Genomic DNA, 8530 nt, shown 5'->3' with positions numbered 1-8530 from the left:
GGCGCGCAAGGCATGATGGGAGGAAGGGCAATGGCCGCCTAGTGGCGGCGCGGCGCAAGGCATGACGGGGGGAAGGTCCGCGGCCGCGGTGTGTCTATGGGGCGCGGCGCAAGGCATGATGGGGGGAAGGTCAATAGCAACCCAGTGGCGGCGCGGCGCAAGGCATGATGGGGGGGAGGGTCTGCGGCCGCTGTGTGTCTATGGAGGCGCGGCGCAAGGCACGCCGGGAGGAAGGTCGGAAGTCCCCCCTCCCAGCGGGCCGCGGTGCACGCCGGGAGCCGTAGTTCCGGCCTGGGCTGGGCTGGGGCGGGGGGACGACGCGTTATGCGGCCGCCGCCGGGCCCGGAGGAACGGCGGGGTGCGCTGGGCCCGGTCCGGGGGTCCGGGGGGTTCTGGGGGCGGGGGTCCTGGGGAGCTCAGAGGGCCCAGGGGCGTGCGGGGAGGGCCTGGCTGCCCGCAGGAAGGGCCTGGAGGGGTGGTGGAACGGCCTGGTGGGCCCCGGGGGGGCCGTTGGGGGGTTCTGAAGGGTCTTTGTGGGGGGCTGAGGGGGACGGGGAGGGTCTGCGGGGGGTAGAGGGTGTCGGGGAGCCTGAGGGGGGGTCTAGGGAGGTGTGTGTGGGGGTCTCTGGGGGAGCTGAGGTATGCGGGGGGGGGCACCTGGAGTGGGTCGGGGGCATCTTGGGGGTGTCGGGGGGTGTCTGAGGGGATCATGGGGGCCCTGGGGTGTCTCTGCGGGTCTTTGCGGGGTCTGGGAGGGTGTCTGGAAGAGCTGGGGGGGATCTTGGGGGTGCATGGAGGAGGGGGGGGGTCTCAAGAAGATCTTGGGGTTTCTGGGGGGGTCCAGGAGGGTGGCTGGAAGTGCTGGGGCACCTGAGGAGGGGGGGGGCTGGCAGGGTCTCAAGGTGGCCTTGGGGGTCTCAGGGGGTCTCTGGAGGCTCTTTGGGGGTCCAGGAGGGTGTCTGGAAGAGCTCGGGGGGCACTTGGGGACCTTGGTGTGTGTGTGTGGGGGGGTCTGGGGGTGTCAATAAGGTCTGGGGGGGATATTGGGGGTGCACGGGGGGGGGGGGGTGTCTCAAGAAGATCCTGGGGGTGTCTTGTGGCATCGGAGAAGTCTGGTGGTCCTGTGGGTTTGCGGGGCTCGAGGGCGGGGGGTGTGTATGCGGGGGGGTTTTCTGGAGCATCCCCCCCCCTCCCGCCTCCACCCCATCAGGCAGCCGGGCCCCCCCCGAAGCAGGGGCCACGTCGGGGTCCCCCCCGTCGCCCCCCTCGGGGCTGTACCACGAGCGGCAGCGGCTGGAGCTCTGCGCCCTCCACGCCCTCAACAACGTCCTCCAGCGCCCCTGCTTCACCCGCCAGGCCGCCGACGACATCTGCAAAAGGCAGCTTAATCAGCAATCACCTTCCTTATTTGCTTTATGGCGCCTACTTTTCCTTATTTTCTCTTTTTTTTTTTTTTTTTCCCCCCCCCCCCCCGCCACAAAAGGCTGGCCCCTGACGCTCGCCTCAACCCTCACCGCAGCCTCCTGGGCACCGGCAACTACGACGTCAACGTCATCATGGCGGCGCTGCAGGGCTTGGGGCTGGCGGCCGTTTGGTGGGACAAACGCCGGTACGACCCTATTTTTTGGGGTGTTCCCCCCTCCCCCCCCCCCCAAAAAAAAAAAAAAACCCAACCCCTTTTTCACCCTATTTAACCCCACCGCCCCCCCCAGGGCGCTGGAGCGGTTGGCGCTGGGAGAAATCCTGGGATTCATCCTCAACGTCCCCTCCAACATCTCCCTGGGGTTCGTGGCGTTGCCGTTGCGCCGGCAGCACTGGCTGGCCGTCCGCCAGCACCGCGGCACCTACTACAACCTCGACTCCAAACTCCCGTCCCCCGTCCCCATCGGGGGCGAGGAGGAGCTCAGGTGGGTGACGCCGGGGGACGAGGGTTGGGGACAAGCGAAGGGGACGTGAGTGACGCCTCCCTGGTTGCCGCCGGCAGGGCTTTCCTGCGGGATTTCCTCGCCCAAGGGCTCTGCGAGGTTTTCCTCGTCGTGCCGCGTGCCGTGGAGGAAAGCGGCGCTTGGCTGAGCCCCGAGTGACACGTCACACGCCAGCGGGTGACAACGAGTGACACTGATGGCTGACACCGGCCACCCTCCACTTTGGGATGAAACCCCGACGCTTTGGGACATCATCCAGGCGCTGCTCATCCGGGGCAGAGGGGTTTGTTTTGGGAAGCACGCAATTCCCTGATTTCACCCCAATTTCGCCTCTGTCACTATTTTTCCTCTGGGGGCACGTGACGGGGGGTCATGTGATGGCACTTGGCATCACCTCAGGGTGCACGGAATGGGCTTAATTACCCACGAGAAGGTGATTAAAACTGCTGGGTTTACAGCTGTGTGTCCACGGGCTTGTCTGGTTGTCCCTCCTTGGGGTGCACATTCCCTCTTGGGCTTGGCGCGCTGGGAATCAGTGCTTGAATGACCCCCAAAATCCCCAAATCTGACCCCGATTCACCAACGCAGCCGGATTCCCCACCTGCAGGGAGTAATGAAGAGGCTGAAGGGATGGAGGAGGAGGATCTGACCCCAGAGATGAGGAGTGCGTGGTTGGGGGGCGGGTTGGAGCGGGGGGAGGCCGGGGAAGGGACCTGGAGCCGCACCGGCCGCTTCTCCCGCTCCGCTGGGACGGCTCCAAAGCGCGCCCGCTGATTGGTCCGCGCCCTCAACCTGCGCGGCCAATGGGAGCGCACTGTTTGGATCCCGCCTCTCAATGGCGAAGAGGACCCAGCTCCGACGACACCTTTGTCGGGCTCCCTGGTGGTCTAGTGGTTAGGATTCGGCGCTCTCACCGCCGCGGCCCGGGTTCGATTCCCGGTCAGGGAATTAAGAAGAAATGCACCTTTTTTTTTCCCCCTCTTATTTTTCACTTTTCACTCTTATTTTCTACTCGCGACCGGTCACCCCCTCCCACGACACCGTGGGGGAAGGGGAGGCTCCGTCACGCTGCCTCCTCTCTCATTCGCGGACAAGAGACGGCAGCCTGTTTATTTTAAAAAAAAAAATAAAAAGTGGGTAAATAATGAAAAATCTCATACATCACTATCGCGATAGGTAAAGGCACCGCTGGGATTCGAACCCAGGATCTCCTGTTTACTAGACAGGCGCTTTAACCAACTAAGCCACGGCGCCGGATGTTAACAGTGCCTACCCTCTCCCTCCATCTCCAGACTCATCGCCCTCCTCACGCGTGTCAGCAGCCCCCTCCGCGCTCCCCTCGCGACCTAGCGCGGGTGGGAGACGGGGGAACAGCACAATCACGATCCCCCCACGTTGCCCCAAGGATGGCATCAGGGGCCTATCTCCAGACACTACTCCCAGCCCCATCCTCGTTAGTATAGTGGTGAGTATCCCCGCCTGTCACGCGGGAGACCGGGGTTCGATTCCCCGACGGGGAGGCTGCTTTTTTTCCCTCCCCAAAACCAATTAAGTATTTTAAATAATCATTAAACCAGCATAAATCTATTATTACTGGGGGTGATACCAGTGGGCGGGCCCAGGAAGGGTGTGGGAGTAGGCGCCCACCCTGCGGAGACCCCTCCCCCTCTACTCACCGCGCCGCGAACTGAGCGCACCGCCCCCTCGGCGGGGATTTATATAGGGCGGATGCGGACCTGAGGGGGAACTGCGAGCGGACCGCGCGCCCCCTCCCTCCCTCACCCTCCCCCCCCGGGACCAATCGCGACGCTCCCTCTCGTCGACCAATCAGAAGGCGGCTCTGCTGTTTAAACAGAGAGGTTTGGCGCCAAAATGTCAGCGCCCGCCCGGAGCGGGGGAACAACCTCAGGGGACCCCTGAGGGTGGGGGAGTCGTCGGGTGGTCGTCGTCCCCTTGGAAGGGTTTTGGGCCTTGAGTGTGGTTGGAGGGGGCCCTGGGGGGCTGTGCTGGTGGGGTTTGGGAAGCCTGGGCAGTCCTTGAGTGAGTATGGGGGGCTTGGACTGGTTTGGGGGTGTTCTTAGGGGGTCCTGGGGGGGGGGGTTCGAGACATTGAGTGTGGCTGGGGAGTCCCTGGGGGAGCTTTGGGGGTCCTGGGGGGTTCTTGAGGTGGTTTGAGGCCTGGAGTGTGGCTGTAGAGTCCCTGGGGGAGGGGCTTTGGGAGTCCTGAGGGGCTGTTCTGGGGGGGGTTCAGGCCTTAAGTATGTATGGGGTTCTCTGGGGGGGGCGTCCCTGAGGGGTTTTGGGCCCTTGAGTCTTTCTGAGTGTCTCCCTAGGGGAATTTTGAGGGTCCTGAGGGGCTGTTCTGGTGGGGCTTGGGACCCCTGAGGGGAATCCTGGAGGGTACTTGCCTGAGTTTGGGGGGCTTGGGCTGGTTTGGGGTGTTCTGAGGGTGAGGTACTGGAAGGGTCTGGGGGTGCTGGGGGGGAATAGGAATGGTGGGGGGAGGGCTCTGGAGTCCCTGAGGGGGGAACCTGGGCTGGTGGGAGGTGTCCCTGCCCAGGGCAGGGGGGTGGTACTGGGTGGGCTTTAAGGTCCCTTCCCACCCAAACCCTTCCGTGATTTTATGGTATGGGTGGCTCAGCAGAGACCTGCCGTCGGGAAAAGGTCTCTCTGCCTCAGGGATGAGGAGCATTCTCCCCTTGAGGCTGTCAAGGATGATGAACGAAAGAACTCATCAAGTAAAGCCAAGTGTCGTTAACGTTCTTGAGGAGAAATATCACACGGACCTTGAGAACGCTACAAATCTACATGTTTTGGAGTGTTTTAGTCGACTTAGCAAGATAGAGAGGATTTAGAGTATCTGAAGCTGAACTACCTTTGTTATAAGACTAAAAATCATGCCCATAGGCCGAGAAGACCTTATTTTTCTGCGTCCAGGCCATTTATTGCTCTTTATATTGTTGATTTGCTGGTGGTTGACACCTTTTATCTTCTGTTTTATGTTTCTTGTGCCTATATCTAGCAACTCACACCAAGCAAAGCTCAGCAAACGCCGTAAATCACACCATATTATAACCCAAAGTAATTTATTCTAATTAAAACCTACTTATTTTAAGCAAAAAAATTAATATCTCTCAATATCCAGGAGGTTGCTTGTGCCTGCAACTTAACTCGGGGTTTTGGTAAATGAGTTTTGGAAAAGCCTTGTGTTATTTATGCATTAACTGTGGGATCAGTGCTCCAAATTAATCTCCATTGAGGTTCATTTTGTCCTTTGTGGGATTTTTTTTCAAGACCAGGTTGAAACTAGAGGAGTTTTTGTCCCTGTGATGGCTCAGGCTGTGACGTCCTTCAGAGCCTGTACCAAACTACTGCTGTTTTTCATGAAAAAAATCATTATTTTCTCTTCCGTCCTGAATATCATGAATTTTTTCATGATATCGAGGAGGAAAAGATTTTTTTTTTTCGTGGCATTCAGATGGGAGAGAAATTTTTTCATGATAATCAGGAGGGAGAAAAATTCCATAAACTTAGCGCGTGTGGGGGGCGTTTATTCTTAGCGGGGGGATGTTGAGGGTGGGGGGCAAATGCAGAGCAGGCAAAAAGGGAGGAAAAACAAGGGGATAAAGGGGGAGGAAAAAGGGCAACTAGCAGAGGATGGTTTCGATCCATCGACCTCTGGGTTATGGGCCCAGCACGCTTCCGCTGCGCCACTCTGCTCCTTGTGTAGGTGTTCTTTACTTTGTTATCATAAATCATAATTGGAAAAATTTCTGGGCGGAGACTGGTGGCGCTGCCCCATGTGGGGGGAAGGAATTGGGTAGAGGGTGGCCGGGAATTGGGTTTTTCCAGCGGGTTTTCCGAGGGGGGAGGGGGAAAAAAAATAGATGTTTGGGGCTTGAGATTTCCCCGCCCGGTCTCTATTCCCTGCCCGCCCCCATCATCGCAAAAAAATTAGAAAGGAGGGGAGATGCCACCACCCCGAGCTGGAGATGCCGGGGATCGAACCCGGGGCCTCATACATGCGAAGCATGCGCTCTACCACTGAGCTACATCCCCGGCGCGCGCCCCCGCCGCCCCCGCCGCCCTTGGCACCGCCTCTCCGCGCGGCCACGCCCCCTCGCCGCGAAGCCACGCCTCTCCCCACAAAACCGCGCCCCTTCCAAGCTGAAAACCACGCCCCCTCCGGTTCCCGCTTGCGCCTCATGGAGGCCCGGCGGACACCATAGCTCCGCAGACGAGGTGGCCGAGTGGTTAAGGCGATGGACTGCTAATCCATTGTGCTCTGCACGCGTGGGTTCGAATCCCATCCTCGTCGGCAGATTAGTCTTTTACCCCCCCTTCTGCATCAATTCCCCCAACCCACCACATCCCTCCAGCAATTGGTTTTTGAGAGTCTGCACTCTCCCGTTTTTCACCGATGGGGGTGGTTTTTTTTGGGGGGGTGTGTTGTCCCGCAGAGCGGGCGCTCCTCTCTTCCCCTACCCCCCGGCAATTTTTACCTCCCCGTTCTCTTCCATCAGCCCCCCTCCCTCATCCTGTGTAATTTTCCAAGCTTCCCCCCCCGCTAAAATTCACACCGGGGGGTTGAGGCGGGGCGGGGCCGGCACAGCGCGTCTCTGTGGCGCAATCGGTTAGCGCGTTCGGCTGTTAACCGAAAGGTTGGTGGTTCGAGCCCACCCAGGGACGCCCCGTGAGATTTATATTTTCTTTTTTTTTTTCGTTTTCCACGCGGGTTTTGTTTCGCAGATGCGAGCTGAGAGTGGCGACGCTGTCGCTTATCGCAGGTGGAAAAAAGGGTGAAAGAAAGAAAATAAAAGCGAAATGGGTAAAACCAAAAATTGATAAGTTGCATTGGCCGGGAATCGAACCCGGGCCTCCCGCGTGGCAGGCGAGAATTCTACCACTGAACCACCAATGCCCCCACTGCTGCGTCTTAAAACGGCCCAAAAATAAGGGAATTAGCCCCAAAATGGCTATATAATGTGTAAAAATCGTTATTCCTGCGAGGAGCGAGCCTGTGCTAATTGGACTGCCGCACTAATTAAGATTAGAGGCGGCAGAGGGGCGTCCCATGGGCTCCCGCGCCGGGCCAGATTTGAATTTGGCGCGCTCGGCGCTGATTGGCCCACGGCCTCGGGGGGGCGGGACCGGGAGGGGAGCACCGGGGGCCCAGCAGAGACCCCAGCACCCCAGACCGAGCAAGGACCCCAAGGACCCCAGGCCTAGCAGGGACTCCAGGCACGTCCGAAGGGGTGAGCGGTGCCCAGCGGTTCCGCTACCGCTTTTACCCCCAAGGAAAACCCCCTCTGCGGCTTCCCCACAGCCCGTTCCCCGTCATGGGGGGGATTTTCCCCCCTCCGGCGCCGCGCCGGGCTCGCACAGGGACCAGCGCCTTCCACAACCCTCCGCATCCATCGCTCGGCAGGATCCAAACGGCGCGTTTTGATTGGCTGAACCGACCCTAACGCTCAGCGTCCAATCAGAGCGTGCGCTTTGGAGCTGGCGGATTTGCATGCGCGGGGGGGGAGCGCCTGTGTGAGCGGCGCGCTGCCTCAGCCAATGGGAGAGCGCGCCGTTTGGATGCCTCATTTGCATAACGGCGCTATAAAAGCGGGGCCGCCGACACGGCCCCCGTCACTCCGTTCCCTGCGGTGCAAGCAGCCGCCCAACAGGATGCCTGAACCGGCAAAATCCGCGCCCGCCCCTAAAAAGGGCTCTAAAAAAGCGGTGACAAAGACCCAGAAGAAAGGGGACAAGAAGAGGCGCCGCAGCCGCAAGGAGAGCTACTCTATCTATGTCTACAAGGTGCTCAAGCAGGTCCACCCAGACACCGGTATCTCCTCCAAGGCTATGGGCATCATGAACTCCTTCGTCAATGACATCTTCGAGCGCATCGCCGGCGAGGCCTCCCGCCTGGCCCACTACAACAAACGCTCCACCATCACCTCCCGGGAGATCCAGACGGCTGTCCGCCTCCTCCTGCCTGGCGAGCTGGCCAAGCACGCCGTCTCGGAGGGCACCAAGGCGGTCACCAAGTACACCAGCTCCAAGTAACGCCGTCTCGGAGGGGGGGTCACCGAGTGGGAAACCCGCTCGGCTCCGCTCAGAACCCAACGGCTCTTTTCAGAGCCACCCACTTTCTCCCCAAAGAGCTGTTATTGCTGACGGGATTGGCCCCTTTTCGGGTCTCTTTGAGCATCGGGACGGTTTGTAGGTTGCGGGGAGGGTGGGTGCGCTTTAAAACCTCTGTGTCGGTCTTGCTGTTTTCTAACGAAAATGTCTGGGTTTTTTAACAAAGACATAGTTCGGGTTTTTCCTCTCCCATGCCCTTTTAAGCTCCCGCTGCCGCTCTCGCCGTCAAACCGCTGCTTCGCTCTGATTGGTCGGGAGGGCGCAGGCATCAGCGCAGGGCAGGTTTTCCCTCAGGTCCGCAGTGGCGCTATATAAACGGGGGGGGGGGGGGGGGGAAGGCGAGACTTATTGACGAGGTTGGGCGGTGGGCGAGCGGGCAGATCCTCTCGTCCCCCCCAAGACACAGCGAAGCGGTGACTGTTTTATGTCCAATAGCTTTTTTTTTATCTCTAAAAGCTTTTTGTTCTGAG

General features: G+C 59.6%; 2 protein-coding genes and 8 non-coding genes across 10 annotated transcripts; 6 read left to right on the top strand and 4 right to left on the bottom strand.

The window, feature by feature from the left end:
• Positions 1 to 261: 261 nt before the first annotated feature.
• JOSD2 (Josephin domain containing 2) lies at positions 262 to 2394 on the top strand. The gene is made up of 5 exons (XM_074567530.1): positions 262 to 358; positions 1211 to 1379; positions 1484 to 1609; positions 1713 to 1907; positions 1985 to 2394. Exons 1-5 carry the CDS (start codon positions 325 to 327, stop codon positions 2082 to 2084), a joined length of 624 nt encoding a protein of 207 aa, XP_074423631.1. The 5' UTR covers positions 262 to 324; the 3' UTR covers positions 2085 to 2394.
• Positions 2395 to 2801: 407 nt separating this feature from the next.
• Positions 2802 to 2873, top strand: TRNAE-CUC (transfer RNA glutamic acid (anticodon CUC)). The gene has a single exon. It is a non-coding gene; the product is annotated as a tRNA-Glu (tRNA).
• Positions 2874 to 3105: 232 nt separating this feature from the next.
• Positions 3106 to 3179, bottom strand: TRNAT-AGU (transfer RNA threonine (anticodon AGU)). The gene has a single exon. It is a non-coding gene; the product is annotated as a tRNA-Thr (tRNA).
• A 194-nt stretch (positions 3180 to 3373) lies between these two features.
• TRNAD-GUC (transfer RNA aspartic acid (anticodon GUC)) lies at positions 3374 to 3445 on the top strand. Its single transcript has one exon. It is a non-coding gene; the product is annotated as a tRNA-Asp (tRNA).
• Positions 3446 to 5573: 2128 nt separating this feature from the next.
• TRNAM-CAU (transfer RNA methionine (anticodon CAU)) lies at positions 5574 to 5645 on the bottom strand. The gene has a single exon. It is a non-coding gene; the product is annotated as a tRNA-Met (tRNA).
• Positions 5646 to 5912: 267 nt separating this feature from the next.
• On the bottom strand, positions 5913 to 5984 carry TRNAA-CGC (transfer RNA alanine (anticodon CGC)). Its single transcript has one exon. It is a non-coding gene; the product is annotated as a tRNA-Ala (tRNA).
• A 177-nt stretch (positions 5985 to 6161) lies between these two features.
• Positions 6162 to 6243, top strand: TRNAS-GCU (transfer RNA serine (anticodon GCU)). Its single transcript has one exon. It is a non-coding gene; the product is annotated as a tRNA-Ser (tRNA).
• A 297-nt stretch (positions 6244 to 6540) lies between these two features.
• TRNAN-GUU (transfer RNA asparagine (anticodon GUU)) lies at positions 6541 to 6614 on the top strand. The gene has a single exon. It is a non-coding gene; the product is annotated as a tRNA-Asn (tRNA).
• Positions 6615 to 6775: 161 nt separating this feature from the next.
• On the bottom strand, positions 6776 to 6846 carry TRNAG-GCC (transfer RNA glycine (anticodon GCC)). The gene has a single exon. It is a non-coding gene; the product is annotated as a tRNA-Gly (tRNA).
• Positions 6847 to 7580: 734 nt separating this feature from the next.
• Positions 7581 to 8247, top strand: LOC141735077 (histone H2B 5-like). Its single transcript, XM_074567532.1, has one exon. The coding sequence runs from the start codon at positions 7602 to 7604 to the stop codon at positions 7980 to 7982; it is 381 nt and encodes a 126-aa protein (XP_074423633.1). The 5' UTR covers positions 7581 to 7601; the 3' UTR covers positions 7983 to 8247.
• The last annotated feature ends 283 nt before the right edge of the window (positions 8248 to 8530 follow it).

Source organism: Larus michahellis, chromosome 28, assembly GCF_964199755.1.
Source record: "Larus michahellis chromosome 28, bLarMic1.1, whole genome shotgun sequence".
In the NCBI taxonomy this organism is placed as follows: domain Eukaryota; kingdom Metazoa; phylum Chordata; class Aves; order Charadriiformes; family Laridae; genus Larus; species Larus michahellis.
The sequence above is the reverse complement of the archived record's forward strand: the minus strand, read 5'-3'. Positions and strand labels throughout refer to the sequence as shown.

What these genes read in the sequence shown, in the direction of transcription:
- LOC141735077 (XM_074567532.1), top strand. Translation starts at nt 7,602, where the DNA reads ATGCCTGAACCGGCAAAATCCGCGCCCGCCCCTAAAAAGGGCTCTAAA.
- JOSD2 (XM_074567530.1), top strand. Translation starts at nt 325, where the DNA reads ATGCGGCCGCCGCCGGGCCCGGAGGAACGGCGGG. An exon ending in GGGCCCGGAGGAACGGCGGG is followed by an intron (nt 359 to 1,210) that starts GTGCGCTGGGCC and finishes CCACCCCATCAG; the next exon opens with GCAGCCGGGCCCCCCCCGAA. An exon ending in GGGGGCGAGGAGGAGCTCAG is followed by an intron (nt 1,908 to 1,984) that starts GTGGGTGACGCC and finishes TGCCGCCGGCAG; the next exon opens with GGCTTTCCTGCGGGATTTCC.